The 16,486-nt window shown below is 36.8% G+C and overlaps 2 protein-coding genes across 6 annotated transcripts; one reads left to right on the top strand and one right to left on the bottom strand.

Annotated features, from left to right (window-relative positions):
* Positions 1-231: 231 nt before the first annotated feature.
* On the bottom strand, positions 232-11,918 carry LOC114244587 (SET domain-containing protein SmydA-8). 3 transcript variants are annotated; one of them, XM_028176446.2, is made up of 3 exons: positions 10,704-11,918; positions 1,399-1,562; positions 232-835 (listed from the first exon to the last, which is right to left on the bottom strand). In XM_028176446.2, exons 1-3 carry the CDS (start codon positions 11,869-11,871, stop codon positions 680-682), a joined length of 1,488 nt encoding a protein of 495 aa, XP_028032247.2. In that variant the 5' UTR covers positions 11,872-11,918; the 3' UTR covers positions 232-679. The 3 variants fall into 3 exon arrangements, with proteins under 3 accessions (XP_028032247.2, XP_028032248.2, XP_028032245.2); XM_028176447.2 differs by having other exon boundaries at positions 11,022-11,917; XM_028176444.2 differs by lacking the exon at positions 10,704-11,918 and adding an exon at positions 7,714-9,493.
* A 24-nt stretch (positions 11,919-11,942) lies between these two features.
* Positions 11,943-16,106, top strand: LOC114244592 (visual pigment-like receptor peropsin). Of its 3 annotated transcripts, none has more exons than XM_028176456.2 (8): positions 11,943-12,114; positions 12,695-12,883; positions 13,509-13,671; positions 14,284-14,411; positions 14,489-14,711; positions 14,789-14,873; positions 15,589-15,735; positions 15,846-16,106. In XM_028176456.2, the coding sequence occupies exons 2-8, from the start codon at positions 12,880-12,882 to the stop codon at positions 15,975-15,977; spliced, it is 882 nt and encodes a 293-aa protein (XP_028032257.1). In that variant the 5' UTR covers positions 11,943-12,114; positions 12,695-12,879; the 3' UTR covers positions 15,978-16,106. The 3 variants fall into 3 exon arrangements, with proteins under 3 accessions (XP_028032257.1, XP_089583223.1, XP_028032256.1); XM_089727097.1 differs by having other exon boundaries at positions 12,758-12,883; XM_028176455.2 differs by lacking the exons at positions 11,943-12,114; positions 12,695-12,883 and adding an exon at positions 12,995-13,432.
* Positions 16,107-16,486: the final 380 nt, after the last annotated feature.

The raw sequence follows: 16,486 nt of genomic DNA on the forward strand, positions 1-16,486 counted from the left end.
ACAAAACAATTAAAAACTTCCAGAAAAAACACTTGGTCGGCAGATGTACCACGAACACAGGCCGCGCGAACAATGGCCGGGCTAACAAAAGCCGGGCGAACAAAGGCCGGGCAATCGAGTGGTCGATGAGCACGTCCGCACGTGACGGGTGCCTCTATCGGAATGTCATCCGGACTCTTAAGACGTCCTACCATCAGTAATTACGAAAGTTATAATGTTCAGTTAAACAAATTCTGTTAGTTTTCGTATAGTTGTTTATTAACGTTTTTTTTAATATTAATACAACATTGTTCTTTGTTTTCGTTAAAATATTCTAGGCATTATAAATTAAAGCTTTTAATTCATCAATCTGGACATTATAATGGTAAAGTTGAAACTACAATTTTCATAAATATTATCGTAAAAATGGATGTTTACAATTCGCATATTAAAACGAATTACAGTGTGAAATGGTCAGTTTGAATAGAATAAATCATGCATATCCGATCTAATATCTAGAAATAATGTAAGTATACTATGAAACTACACGTGAACATAAATTAAATTTGTTTTTCAAATAAGTTACCTACTGTGTCAACTATTTAGATACTCAATATTTATATCATACATAAAGATATACTGTTGATTTAAAAATCTTGTGCCGTCAACATTTTGGCTACTCGTTACTCTTGCATTTGGATTATATACTGAGGATGGAGAATCTCTCTTGCTGTGGTTTTTCACAATCGGGACCAAGATAGCGATATCTCAACTCAAGGTCAACTGGAGCGGATATATCGCCTCGGAGGATTCGGTACGCTCTTTCTATGGTACTCTCTATTTCTGATTTCAGACCCTGTAAAAACAATTTTATTATTACACGATACAAAACCCTATTTATTGATAATTTCGGGGTAAGTTTTCTATATTTAATTATGTATTAATAGTTATGATATCCAGCAGTACGAAGGACATTGATATGTATATCTTTATTTTAAAGATAAGCACTTTTTTAGTTTCTTGTCAAGCTTGAATTGGATCCTTATTATGAGTTATTCAATACAGTTGAGATTTCGATCTTATATCTTAAAGTGGTTGGTGGCATTCACTTTATTTTTTTTAGCGTTCCTGTTATTGTTCACTATTATTCATGCCTTCAGTGCCTTCCATGACCACTAGAAAAGATCACACTATGTAATACATGTGTAGGATACTGTCGGAGGATGGATATTAACAAATTCCAGTATTTTCTTTGGTTTTCGTTAATCGTGAACATAAAATTAATTTTACGTTTTTGTAATAATAAACAACGCGAGATTAAATAGTCGTAGTAATAGTCGTATTAAACTGTAAATGAACACTTTAGGGGAGCTTGACAATAATTTATTTGCCAGTATTATAAGGGTCAAGGGCTCGTACGTCATATAAGTCTGGGTGGCGCCTGGCGCGTTCTGCTAGCGTGGCGTGCAGGTGGTAGAATAGCAGGCCGCACAGGTGCGAGTCTTCTAAACCCAGGGCCGCCAGCGTGGCCAATATATCTCGGCACAGGACCAATTTCAGGGATAGCCGCGATTCCGTTAGCTCTAAAACAGAAAAGTTTGTCACATAAAATATTGTGTAATCTCAGTGCTCTAAATCAGGGGTTCCCAAACTTATTTTGTCTACTACCCACTTTGAGATCAATTAGGTATTTTTTAGCGCCCCCATTTTATCACCTACTTAAATATCACTATAGCGAGAGCTCAGTCGGTTCTAAGAGTCCTCCTAGATGAAGTTACAAATCGCTTCCCAAGTCTCTACACAAGCCCCCATTTTTTTCTGGGTCTCTTACCGCCCTCCTTTAGGCCTGCAGCGCCCACGAGAGGGCGTTATCGCCCACTTTGGGAAAGGCTGCTCTAAATGCTGAATGCCGATCATAGCTTTAAGCCAGAAGATCTTACAGGACAACAGCCTATTGGTCTATTAAGGGAATTTGTACATGTGACGCCAGTAACTTCAAGCAAGTACTGCTAGCGCTTATCCCACTCGATCATCTGTTACTGGTATTGTCAATCTGAACGGGTAAGTAACTACAATCACCACTGATTTTTCTTTCGTGAAGCTGTCATAGTCATTTGAAGGAACAACCGTTGTATAACACATTGAAGACTTCGAGCTTATTTCTCAACGTGGTTGTTTCGATATAATATGTAGTTGACGGAGCTTGTGATCCTTATATTAAATACAAGTGCTTTAATTAAATATAATCTAAGAAAGAACAAAAAAAAACAATGTATTGCCATAAATCGAAATATGAAAAGGTTTCAAAGCATTGCGATTGATTTGCTATTATTTTAAGTTATGATTGCGTATAAGATTTTGTTAGCTTATTACTTTTTATTTATATAAGTATTTATATTGTAAATTCACAAATTTTAGACAAGCAATAAAAGCATATTATTCTAGAAGTAGAATCCGTCCATAGGGTATTAGCATAGGATATTATTATATAACGTTAATGTGTTGGTAGCTACATAGTTAGCGTTTATACGAATATATCATATCGCAGGAGCTGGCGTAGGAGAGAGAAAATTTTGCTTCCGTACTCAACACCCACTGCCGATTCGGTGACAGGCGTATTTCGTTGGCCTCCCATTTTTTAAGTGATTCAGGCACTGCCTACGCCGAAGTCGAGCGGTCCCAAACAGGCTACTTGTGGTTGTGGTAAATAATTTTGTGTCTAACGGAAGGCTGCGCTTTCCGGTATGCTTAGTGTGAGTTTTTAAACGGTCTCAAAAGAGTATAAGTTAACCCAATTTTGTATGCAGTTGGAACAGGGCCCCTAACGGCAAACGTAGGCAAACGATCCCATTCCATACAAATATGAGCTAACTTTTACGCTATCGAGAACGTTAAAAAACTCTCACTAAGCACACGGAACACGTTGGCTCTGGCCTTTCGTAGTTTTGTGCATGAGGAACAGTTTAAGCTGGCTTTGAATAGTTCACAAACTGAGAGTACAGAAGGTCGTGTCACCGATGATCTCTAGACCGGCAGCCCAAAGTTTGGCACTAACCCATGTGCTTGCGAAACGAATTATAGCATCTATGTTATTCGTACCTTGACCTCGTTGTCGCAGGTATCGGATGCTTTGATTTCGAGCGATAGAGGCTTTTAAGACCGGCATTTAACTCCGACAGATTACTTCTCCGCACTTAAAGTGTTTTGTTGGAATTTGGCGGATTCTTTATAACACAAAACCGGTGCATAATACTTACAACATATTATTATGTATAAAGACACAAATTGCTTAGAAGGCTTGAAAAGGCGTACGACAATTAAAGATAATACCGAGTACTGTACTAAAATGTAACATAATTATAAATTAGCCGAGGCGCGGAATACAAGGTCCCACGGAACTCGATACGAGCCTCACCTGCAGTCTTCACATTCGATTGCGTATCCGGAAAATATGAATACACTGAGACGAAGAGTATTTTTAAGTTTAACTTACTATAGTAGTTTTATTTTCAGTTCGGTAATGTAGGTAGGTAGTAGGTAAGATAGGTGTAGGTAGGATATTAGGAAACAAGGAACACAATTTTTACATACGGACAAAAAAATTGTCGTTGGACATTATATTAAATGGAATTAATGGAAATAAAAAACATTTGTATTGTGTCATTAGACAGACATTGCAATTATGAATTCATTAAAAAAATGACTTTCAATTAGACACATGGACGAGAAATGTGAAAGAATTCGCAAAGAAATTTCGTTTATCAAGATTATATGTCAAATAGTTTCGGCACGCTACTTACAGTTAAGTAATTGAACATTATACAGCTATTATTTAGTTTGAATTGTAATAGTGATCGTTAACTTTGACTACTTCCTCGGGGTTCTCTTTCGTTAAACGAAGTCCACAATATACACTTGCGCAGGCTTTTTTTGTTGTATGTTGCGAAAACTGATGCGTTTTAAAACTAACATTTGCTAATGTAACAACTAGACCTTCACAACTTGTAGATAGTGAACGTTAGTTGCATGCTCGACTTGGCAAACACTCTGTTTCGAATGGGTGGCGCATCAGTTTGTGCTCTCTTTCTTTATCAAACACGACCACTGAAATTATCTTTGAAAAAAATCCAACGATCCAATCACTTAATAAGACATTATAGTTCAACATATCGTCGTTGTCAAACCAAAATCTGCTATGTGCACTTTTTGAGATTTTTACGTTTTGACCTTTTCGTATAGCTCACAGCCCTATCTACCGTATAAAAAAACTGCTATCTGTCTATAGCTTTAATATTTATCTATAGCTTTGATTTCATATAGTTCTTTAAAACTCACCTTCGTATAAAATTTTATACGAAAATGTTTTTACTCGTTAATTCAAAACAGAGTTTTTGCACATAGCAAATTTTGGTTTGACAGCGATGATATGAGAATTGTTTTGAATAATTGCTCCTTGTCATTGTTCGCTGCCAAATGAATTTAATTAAATGCGTTCAATTAGATGTAAATGTACTAACGGAACGGGGAGGCAGATCCATCTGGTGACGACGTGTGGACGAGCGTTTCTCGCGGCGGCGCCCATGTCAATTGGCGATCAATCGTCTAACTGACCCTTGTTATATTAATGTTTCTGATTTTAATCACTGTTGCGCAGCTCTCGCAATACTCGGCACACGAGACACGCTATACTGAACTCCGTTGCAATACTAACTGCACAATATACATATACGGGATTTAATAAAAAAATATTTTACGTATTTCAACGACCTTGTGACGTGCTCATAGCTGCGCGAAATCAAAACAAAGAAGGGTCAATGAAGCTATTAAATTGTTTCGAATGAAACTTTGGCGGCTAATGAACTGAAATTGTTTTTTTGGTTCATTTAATGATTTGTTTTTAAAGTTTGTTTGTGAAAATAGATTATATTTTGGTAAATTTTTACCAGCCGTAATCATATAAGCTTCGGAATTCTTGTAATTTTATCATTTATTTATTTATTTTTTATTGCTTAGATGGGTGGACGAGCTCATGGCGCGCACCTGTTGTTGAGAGGTTATCGGAGCCCATAGACATTTACAACGTAAATGCCGCTACCCACCTTGAAACATGAGTTCTAAGGTCTCACTTTTAACAGTAGATATAACGGCTTCCCCGCCCTTCAAACCGAAACGCATTACTACTTCATGGCAGAAATAGGCAGGGTGGTAGTACCTACCCGCGCAGACTCACAAGAAGTCCTACCGTGATCTACCTTTTTTATCTTTTTGTGATTCGGAGACTTTTTTATTCGTCTAAAGAACACCCTGCTTTTCTGGTGTTTAAATGATTCTCAGAACTTATGATCCGCACTAACACCGAAGTTTTATTTGAATTGATAATTAACGTAATAGCCATTTTATGCTTCAAACAACATTAATGGTCTCTAGAAAAATAACCTGTAGTTAGATATTGTTTTTTTCTAACGAAGTACACGATGATACCGAGTGCGTGTTCACGAACAACTGCAATGATGAACGAAATACATTCTGTAATAAAATTAAACCAGTTTTTTTTTAAATTTGCATAATTAGTGGTAGTAAGGCGTATTATTAGCGAGTAAAAGTAAGTACCACCACCCTGCCTTTTTACCACGAAGTAATCGTGCGTTCAATTTTATGAGGGAGGATAACCGTTAAACAATACAATTGGGACTTCGCTTTTATGTCGTCTACTCATATAGTTACATTTAGAGATATCGTCAAATAAAGGACTTTTTAAAACCTTCCGGATTTTAATTTTATTAGTTCAAGTTATTTCATAATCGTGGAGGTAGATTATTATAAACTCATACGTTGGTTTATTGCAAAATACAAGAAAATACGTAGCACTTAAATCTATACTAATACTAATACTAATATACTAATAATATTATAAAGAGGAAAGATTTGTTTGTTTGTTTGTTTCGAATAGGCTCCGAAACTACTGGACCGATTTGAAAAATTATTTTTCCATTAGAAGCCGACATTGTCCCTGATGAACATAGGCTACTTTTAAAAAAAAAAAAATATTTTTTTGGTTTCATGTGTGTTTTAATGTTTCCGAAGCGAAGCGAGGGCGGGTCGCTAGTCGCTAATAAAACAAACAATGGCTTCGTAAAATATAACGAACGCGTGAATACAAACACGTGAAAAATTTCATTTGTTCATTGAAATGTGATATTTAATAGAGAGTAGTTAATTTTAGAATACATTTCTAATCGTTCAATAGGTACTACGGAAAGAATCGAAGGACGCTTCTGTCGCTGAAAGGCTAACATTTGTATTTGACTCGAATGGCCATTGAGCTGTAATAATACCGCCGTTAAATACAGCAGGAAATACCAAGTTATCTAAGTGGATACGTCCCAAACACGTTTTCATGAACGACTTCCACGATAAGGGATTAAATTTCATGTAATAAAAACAAAACCCACGTAATAGCTAGGCCACGTGATAAGGCGCATTGTGAGCAAACGCGAGCGAACGGCAATTCATTTTTTTATTGCTTAGATAGGTGGACGAGCTCACAACCCACCTGGTGCTAAGTGGTTACTGGAGCCCATATACTTCTACAATGTTAATGCGCCACCCACCTTGAGCTATAAGTTCTAAGGTCTCAGTATGTTAACAACGCGCGGCCGCCCCCCCTTCAAACCGAAACGCATTACTACTTCACGGCTGAAATAGCCAGGGTGGTGGTGCCTACCCATGCGGACTGACTAGAGGTCCTACCACCAGTTCCACCATCTTGTCGCAAGACGGTAACGAAAACTAGCCATGTGTTGCAGCTTTAATAGAATTAAGACTTCAATTTTTCGTGCAGTGGGCGAACCTCCTACGAGGTCCCCGCGCCTATAGGGCACGCGGGGTATGTGGGACTAGACGGTCTGCAGATGTTGGGAGCAGACCCCGGGCCCAAAGATAGACCCTTCAACATCATATCTTAAGGTAGCAGGTGGCGTTCATGTTGTGATATGTACAGGCTCAGTTGAACACCTAGCTAGAATCGGTTGGTTTAAGAGCTTCACTGCAAATGTACCAAAAATAAAAATAGACGCGTTTACATATTTAGTGCATCGCATATGTTGTTTTGTACAAACCGCAAATGATGTAATACTATTTCATAGTTTACCTTGAAACTATTGAAACCACAGAATATCTTAGTATTATTTTAGTTCTTTGTGGGAAACGATACACTATATTATTATAATACCAAATACAATTCATATTAGGTACGATGAACTTGTCATAGCCTAATTTCGAACACAATTTTGCCGAAGCCCTTTCTTAGACTTAAATCTTCGCGTTAACTCTTAATAAATTATTATTAAACTAGGTTTCAGTTCAGAAGTTTTAAAAGGAAACGTCAAGTTTGTGAAAAATCTCATACAAAATTAGTGTCAAAATAGTGTGAAAACTTTTCTGGGTTAAATTGAAGGTGCCTGTAATAACAATGTATTTTAAAAATAAACGATGGCACGTTAAACTAAAAGTCATTAGAGACATTATTTTAGACCAAACGTCTTCGTTGAAATACATTTCCGTTTTTTTTTTTGCACCGAGCATTTAGCGTTTTAGCGATGTTAGAGAGAATACGGTGTTATAGAGAAAATTAAATTTAGGCACACTAAAGTTTGTATTATAATGTTACAGTTAAAAGCAAGTCATTTCAATAATGCGTTACCCTCAAACCAAGACTTCAAAGAATCTTCTTACCGTTAAATTTCAATCCGTCAGAAAATCCAAGTTTCAAAACTAATCTTAGTCTCAAATCAACAAATATATGATTACTGAACGGAACAAAATTTGCTAATCTTTCTAAAATTTTTGTTTCTAAACGAAGTTCATTATCCAAATTTAAGGTTCCTACCAAACTTCCTAGCACACAATGTATTGTGCTTATTTGCTGCGCTGATACTTTTAGGCCACAGTTGTCGCAATACCAACAGGTTCGCGGGTTTGTTGCAGTGGCTGGTTGCAAAACTCCCAAACAATCCTTGTTCAAGCATTTTAAAGCAGACAGATTAGTCCCCATTTCAGTTTTGTCCTGGCATCTCTTACATTTGCACCAAAAATTTTTCATTTTGTAAAGATGGCAGCGCCTGGCGGGAGTGCTCCACAGTAGACCGGTATAACAGGTCAGAATTTCTTTTCCGATATCAATATCTTTTGACGCATAAACTTCCATAGTGTGGTCGCTTTTGAAAATACTCCTTGTGTTCGGAACACAACTATGGTTCAGAAATGCAGATATGGGGTAAAATCCTCTTAATGGTATTTTATTGTCCTCAAACATATGAGAAATTCTGAAGGAATTTAGTTTTAAAATGTAACGAACCTGATCCATAAATTTCAAGTGTTCTTGAGATATGATAAATCTTGAACTTATTTCTTCGAATTCAGAATGTTTTTCAATAGGGCTTGTTTGAAACACGTGAAGAAATGAATTAACTTCGGTTTTTAGTAATATCAATTTCAAGTAGATAAGAATTTTGGAAAGAGCTCTGGAATTGTTTTCGGAGTCAGGGCGTTGAGCCCAATTTTTCGAGATAAATTCACATATTGTATTGTGCTGTTGCGTTTGTTTGCACTTGTCATTACAAAGGAATAGAGAGCACGTATTACAGGATATGCAAGTATCACTTACTTTATAGCAAACCGCACAGAATCTATGTCCTGCCGAATCCGGCCTCGGTCCTACAGCGAGCGGTTTGTTTTTATAAATTAAAGAGCCCTGTTTGATTGCCTTTGATGCAAAAAGTCCTCTCCCTCCTAGATTAGATTGACTAATAAACCAGTTGGACCCTGATGAGGTATCGAAAATATTTAGGAGATTTGATTCCTGAAGGACCGGCCGTTCCATTGCGCGAATGCCACTGTTACTGAGCTCATTGGGTTGCCGCGGCTGACTGACGCTATCAATCCAGTTTACATCGATGTACATGACCCGTTATGAAAATAGCCACTGGAAATAATAAATCTGGTGTGTTTCGTGGAGAGAACTCGCGTAATACGTTTCAGTTTCGTAATTCCCAAATATTCTATTTACAGGTTTCTTTCACTGAATTTTAACCTTTATAAAATATTGTCAAAAATATTACGAGTGCCGCGCTGTTTTAGCCGCGTTGTAATTCTGTTAATTAATTAGCCTACGTCACTTTCCGACCCATAAACTCTCCCTGGAAAAATTATGGTCATACATTACCCCGTTTCTATGTAAAACAAACACAAATAAACATATAAATACTTTCGCAAGTGTATTGTTGGTCTGTATTATAATGTTCGAGTATCTAGTTTTTCTATTTTATTCTATAGTTGGTTGTTCGACTATACAATGACGCGGCCACGGCTGAAATACAAGATCAATGTAAATCAATAACATGGATTTTGGATTAAATATTTTTTCCTGATCTTCATTGGTATGTTCAGTGTGCTCAGAAAATTATGATTTCGATTGAATGCATCTTTGGTATTTGGTTTCGATGTTTTTGAGTATTTTTTTCCATTTTAGCAAAATCAATAAAGGTTGGCTTAGATTTGAGAAATCTGAACGTAGTATGGGTAAGCGATGTCGAAATAAGTTTGAATCAACATCTGGCGCGGGATTTTACTCGGCTAGCTCACGCTGTTACAACCCAAAATTACGGCGCCACGTTCCCTGGATTGCATTGACTAGAATTTATCGATTCCGTATATTCGATTATGCAGCGGCTATGCCGAATAGCGGATTATGCAGTAGGCAGCGGCTTGGCTCTGCCCCTGGCTTTGCTGAAGTCCATGGGCGACGGTAACCACTCACCATCAGGTGGGCCATATGCTCGTCTGCCTACAAGGGCAATACAAAAAAAAGCAGAATTACGGCATAGTATGTGTTACAGTGACATGGCAGTGAAGGTGCACCGTAATTCATGACTCGGTAGAGATCAGCTGAAAAAAATCGGTGGGTACGTATCACGGATGTGTAGGGTCACAACCATATATTCGATGATTAAAAAAATCTTAGAAAATTTACTATTAAACACTGTACATATCTACAAATTTTGTTGCAAAATTTTGAAGTAATTCGTATTTTTTTATTGTCCTCATAGGCAGACAAGAACATACGGTTCGTCTGATGGTGAGTGGTCACTGTCCGTCACCGTACATCCGTCCGTGTACAGGACGTCACCAATCCTAGGGACACAGCCAAGCCGCTGTCTAATTTCGCGAACCCGTTTTAGATATGTATTTACTTATAAAATTTGTTTTTTACCAAATTATAATGATAAATGATATTATGATTTTTTTCTAGAAATGGCTAACTGTTTATCATCATATCTATATCATACAAGAAAAAGCTTTTCTCTACACGAGAGTCTAGACTGCCTTGTCAATTTTAAAACGTTAAAACATATATTTTGGTATCGCGGATGAGCGACAATTAATTAATGGCTCATTTATGATGAACGCAACACAAATCCAATTAATATGTATGATTACTATGTACAGTTTTTCTATGAATAAAACTAAACAAGCTAAGTTTACTAATCACTCAGAAACACACTCGGCAACAACGAAAAGTTTCAATTTGGTTTTTGTTGCTCAAATCATCTTATGTCAAGGTATAATAATCTATTATAAGTTTCTATTACTCGTGGTCAGTTTAAGTAATTGATGAAAATATAATAATAAGACGTTATCATTTTAAAACAAAAGTACCTACTTACCGTGCCAGCGATACCCTTGTACGTCTCCGAATTCCCATATGAGTCGGCATTGGAGGTCGACGACTATGTGATTAACTTTTGGCACGAATTTTGTGACCCTTTTCATTAGGAAATTCTCCATTTGTTCAAGGTTTTGGAAGTCTAAAGTGCTTATTAAGGTCCCTAAAGCTACCTGTATTTTGTAGATAATTTTACATGGCACGCGGAGACCACACGCTGTACATTGCCATGAAGACGAGGATTTCAATGGTTCGATCGGCAGAAGATATCCCGTCGTACATTCGTTCGCTAAACAACAGAGGGCAGCGAGCATAGTACCGTTTTCCGTAGGATCCGCGCATCGTTCACACTTGCACCAAAAATGTTTTGTTTTGAATAAATAACTGCGTCGAGTCGTCGTTCCCCATAAAATCCCAGAATAGCAAGTGAATATTTCAGTTCCAGCTAGAATGAATCGACTCGTTTTAACGATCATTTGACGTTCATCGTTGTAACTATATGTCGCATTTGGCAAACAACTATGATTCATGAGTCCTGCTACAGGGTACAAACCACGTAGACTCATTTCCTTCTTGCCGTATGGTGTTGCAATTTGAAATGCATTTGTATCTAAAGCTTGGCAAGCGAATATCATATCTTTTTCAATTTCTTCAGGTATTTCAAAATACTGCTTGAGTTTTATGATTTCACCGCCATGTTGTGGTAATGTGTGTGCTGCTAAAGCGCTCATAAATTGTTTTTGTTCTTGGTTTAAAGACAATGCTCTTATGGCGGCCAGGGCATGTGACATTACAATTTCGTCTATTTCTTCAATGTCAACTTTTTTCTTCCAACCAGCAATAATGTTGCAATCATCAGTGTGAAAATCTTGACATTCCGTTGAGCATAGCAATAGGGCGCACAGAGAACACTTAAAGAATCCGTCATCTTCGAATTTGGAGCAAACTGTACATCCTCTGATGACATTTCCACAACGCGGACCAAAAATCAAAGGACGATCAACAAACAAAACTTCTCCACATGGAATGTCTTCAGTGGCTATTATTCCTCGACCGCCCACCGTTGATTCTCGGACCGTCCATTTACAGATTTGCTGTATGCAGTCTGTAGAGTTATAGAGACCGAGATATTTGTGCACTATCTGCGTCAATTGGTTTGATGATAGCATCCTGCCGCGGCGTGACTCGCTCTGTGCTATGCTAGAACACACAATGAATTTGATATTTGATACGTTTTACCTTCACCCAAAACGGTCGCTGTAAATTTTCTCCGTATTTAACTGAGGCGAATCGACGTGCGTTTCCCGCGAGCGTTCAATAGGCACCTGATGTTTAATTTAAGATGTTGTATAATTAATAGTTTGAGTTAAATCTATCCTCTTGTTTTTCTATCTTGTTTTTATTAATTAATGGTAAGTACAGAAGTGATTAAAACCAGGTGCATAGTGTGAAAAACGAAATAGTCGCATCTGGGAAGGAGCAAGTGCGTTATAAATACTTAGATATAAATAAAGTGAAGTGGTTTCACTTTTATTTTTAGATTGCTGAAGAGCGCTTTGTCTAACACGAAAATGGGTTAAGAAACGAATGTATAGTTTTACCTACGTTTAGAATAAAAATGGCTTCAAATTAAATGAATAAATTAGAAAAAATGTCGAAATATCAATGGAAATTAAATCCGTAATGTGAATTATTTATAGCATAGATAAGCTGGTTATTTTGGGCTTCGTCGAAATTTCGAAAAATAGGGGTCATTTTACTCGATATCAATACTATTTCATAGTCGTGCAAGTTATTCGATAGATTATATGTAAGTTTTATTATTATTTTGACTTGTTGATTCGCTGTGTGTCTTGACGAGGAGGCTATTCGCTCACAGTGGAGAGAGCATATAAATAAATAAAATTATGTGTTATTATATTTGTGGTTGCGATAGAGTAAGTATTCCAATCCGTAAATAATTAATTTAACAAATCTAATTAAATTCCAAAGAGTTCAACAAAATAACGACTGTGACTGAGGTTATAGGATAAATTTATACTTTTTTAAATGTAGTAGAATCAGTTAATGGCCAAAATGATCTATGAAAACGCACTGTGGGTGAACGCCATATAGCTAAGTCACGTTGTGCGAGGATAAAAAGGAGTTCATAAATTAAAAAACAACCATCAAAGCTCATGGGTACGCAATATTTTTATTATTATTAATATTTCTATACATTTTCTTGTTCACAGAGAAAATCAAGGTGTTTCCGTAGCCAGTGAGATTCGAAAAAATCCTTTAGACTAAGGCTATCGACAATCCGATTAGGTTACTTTAAGTATCGAATTTTGTTTAATTATCAAATTATAGATGTAATTCGTGCTTTATTTCTCTTATAATATTCCTTTGTTCTATGTTGGTTCACGCCCTCAAAGTCACACACAAAGTGGTGTCAGGATCTGTAACACGATCCAAACCTTTTGTTACAGCAGATCCCTCCGTTCGTTAATCTGAGTAGTTTCTGTGACAACTTGTCCAATGTGGACGTACATGTCATTTTTAAAAGAAATTAAATGCATAAGAAAAACTTACTTACGTGAGGTTATTAGTTGGTGCACGCCAATCAGGGAAGGTTTTGTATCATCAAGACTTTCGTACAAATGTTTGATTATCATGAAGACGAGTGTCCGTGGTATTACTTTGACAGTTCCTACAAAACTCTGCTTGGCGCTTGTCTATTTCTATTTGGTTTGTACCTTGCAATTACAACATCCTTCTAAATAAAGCTAGGTCATTGAGTTACCGTTTATTTTGTTGTTATCAGGAGTGTTTGGGGCGCTACTTAACGGCTGGTTGTTCGCTACCTTTATTCATAGCCACTTGTTAATTTTCAAAAGTCACATATTGGTATTCAATCTGTGCGCGGCATCGCTCGGAAGGAATTTACTGGGATTTCCTTTCTCGGGTTCTTCAGCTGTAGCAAAAAGGTACTTTTCATTGTTCTTTTTATTGAGAGATTACTCTGGCCCGGAGGCCTTTCTATTTTTACCAAGACGGTGGGCGAGCAAGGGCTCAACCAGGAGGATTGAGATTTGCTAGCAACTACCCGAGCGCCTCCAAAGGAGACCTAACAACTCAAGAGGAGCTGCTTCGCAAAGGAATCTACTACCGGATCGGAGTTGCGACCCGCTGAAAAGATCCGGCGAGAAACTCAGTAGGTTGCGTTTGCACGTCGAACTATTTGCCGAGTTCGACTTGTACGGTTACCGGGGCTCCTAAGCCTACTCCTAGTGTTAGAGTTAAAGGCGTCTAATGCAAGGGTTATTGGATCTGATGGATCCATAAAGACATGAACTTTTCATTGGTGTTGGAGTGCTCAGCCTAGCTAATGTTTTGTAAAATCCAAAGGTTCACATCATGCTAAAACCACCAAACGTGAATAAGTCATGAAATGAGGATTATTCATTGCGGTTCACTATTTCAAAAACTTACGTTCTGCAGTGAAAACATACTGTCTGGTGTACATTGAAAATGATAGATGTTTATCTACAATAATCCGAAATTTTGAATTGCATCTAAAATTTCTAACTTGTTTGTAGATGGCTGTTCGGTCCATCCTGTTGTCAGCTATTTGCGTTTTTCAATCAATTCTTTGGTGTCTTTCAAATGACTTCAATATTCGTTTTAATATTGGAACGATATATTCAAGTTAAGTTTTATAAGCGTGGTATGTATTGTTAGCAAAAAATTCAGACTCTATTTTTCTCATGACGTAGGCAGATTAATACGTTTATTTAATTTTAGAAAAATCGGTGTACATAAGGTTGTATTGGACACTGATCGCAGTAAGTTGGATCAATTCATTTCTATTCGCCACTCCTCCTCTGTTCGGATACGGATTATATTCGTGTGACACAACTGGAACATCATGCACCTTTCTTTGGCCTTCAATGTCATCGGGAGCAAAGCAATTGGGTTACGCCGTGCCCTACATTTTAATTTGTGGACTCATACCAATTGTGGCAATGTAGGTTTACAAATACATTTTATTTTACATGGATTATTTAGTTATGACGCTTCATAAATTTTCTTGTTTCATTTCAGGTTTTACTACATGGGAAAAGCGTTAAGATTAGAAAAGATATTTTACAAGGGTGAACAACAAAGGGAACAAAAATGTCTTACCCAGGTTGGTGAAGTATTTTAATTAGTTACGCTGTGATAGAAGCTTTCTGTCTTTTAGACAAGAAGATTTTGTAGTATATTGATATATTTTTAGAAGATTTTGTAGTATATTGTAACTGCTAAGACAATACTTTTACTGGACGAAAAGATATAGATAATGTCTTTCAATACCTCTAAGCTTCTTCTCGTATCGGTACATTGAAATGGAGAATGGAGAAATATGTTGCACTTGTTATTTCCAAGATAACCCAGTTCTTTTCTTATGATACAGATCATAAGTTCGATATTGGGCACCAGGTTCAAAGCTTTGAATAAATGTAAAAGTTCTATTATGTATGTAACGTGTGTTCACTAATATTTATAGTTCTTATTGAGAGTGCAAGGTACAGCTTCTTTTAAGTACATAGCTTCTCCGTATGTCAAGTGTACTCCGATAAAAATGTACAATTCAATCCCTATTTCCATTTTGATTATAAGTAGGTGTGATTTTAAGACTAATAACCCACCCTGCACAGTAAGGCCTAAGATGATGTGATGTGTTCGATAGGGAATAGTTTTATGCTTAATATAAGGAATTTTATAGATGTCATATTATAGCTTCAGTTTGCTCCAACATTTTTTTGTTGCAATACAGACGTAAACTGAAGTAGCTGGAAGCAAGGTTACAAGGATTTGCATTTCAATTTTGATTTACTAAAAAAAAATATTTTTTTACTCAGAGCGCACACGCGGTTTGTGTTGGCACATTGGCCTTATGGATTCCAGCAGCTGTCCTAGCGGGATGGCAATGGGTACCGCTCCTCATCAAAGGCTATCGACCGCACGTGCCACCGACACTAGCTTTGATCGCTTCCATTGCTTCTGAAGTTAGTAAAATTTATATTATTAACTGCAGTTATTGATTTGTTATTTGAATTTATTATACTTTTCTAAATGACAGTCGCGGTGTTATTATTCATTACGTTTCTTTTTTCAGGCAGCAACTACTGTTCCTGTGCTGTGTTACCTAGCCGTGGATGAGAGACTCAGAGCAGCGTTGTTGGGTAGAATGCGAAAACAATACGCTTTACTTCAACCCGAGCGAGCAAAGATTTATAAGAGAGTATAGCAAATTAGCGGTTACAGGTTTAAATATACATAAGGAGATATTTAAAAAAAAATGGTCTAAATTATTTACATATAGAAAGAATCGATTCGAATGTTTCGTATTTTATTCACTTATAATAAATTATTCCAAGTAAAAGTAATGTGTTTTTATAAATAAAATATAATTATGTAGCCGTCATGATTATCAATCATGTTACATGTGATATGAAAGTAGAATTTCTCGATAGGCGTTACATCATGCCATGAAGTCACACTGAAAATTTTCGGATCTGTTTCTTGTCTGAAGTGATTTATCTATGCACGATTGGAGCTATACGCAGCACACTACAACAATGCATCAGAGGCATTGCTTACCAAAAGCTATGATTAAAATTGGATAGTGAGATGATAGGGAATTTTAGCTGCTAACAAAGTTTTTGTACGAAAATAAAAATGTGTTTGTCAATATTGTAACGACAAAGAAAATCTTACGCTATACCTATTTATTCAAAGTTATTTAGCTGCTGAAAT

Source organism: Bombyx mandarina, chromosome 04 (assembly GCF_030267445.1).
Source record: "Bombyx mandarina strain Sakado chromosome 04, ASM3026744v2".
Classification (NCBI taxonomy): Eukaryota; Metazoa; Arthropoda; class Insecta; order Lepidoptera; family Bombycidae; genus Bombyx; species Bombyx mandarina.

Excerpts from the sequence above, each read along its gene's own strand:
- LOC114244587 (XM_028176444.2), bottom strand. The coding sequence starts at position 8,941 with ATGTACATCGATGTAAACTGGATTGATAGCGTCAGTCAGCCGCGGCAA. Across the intron at positions 1,563-7,713 it reads TGACGGATTGAAATTTAACG|AGCTAACGGAATCGCGGCTA; the intron begins GTAAGAAGATTC and ends TTTCTGTTTTAG. Across the intron at positions 836-1,398 it reads GCCACCCAGACTTATATGAC|GGTCTGAAATCAGAAATAGA; the intron begins GTACGAGCCCTT and ends TTGTTTTTACAG.
- LOC114244592 (XM_028176455.2), top strand. The coding sequence starts at position 13,345 with ATGTTTGATTATCATGAAGACGAGTGTCCGTGGTATTACTTTGACAGT. Across the intron at positions 13,672-14,283 it reads TCTTCAGCTGTAGCAAAAAG|ATGGCTGTTCGGTCCATCCT; the intron begins GTACTTTTCATT and ends ACTTGTTTGTAG. Across the intron at positions 15,736-15,845 it reads TCGCTTCCATTGCTTCTGAA|GCAGCAACTACTGTTCCTGT; the intron begins GTTAGTAAAATT and ends TTCTTTTTTCAG.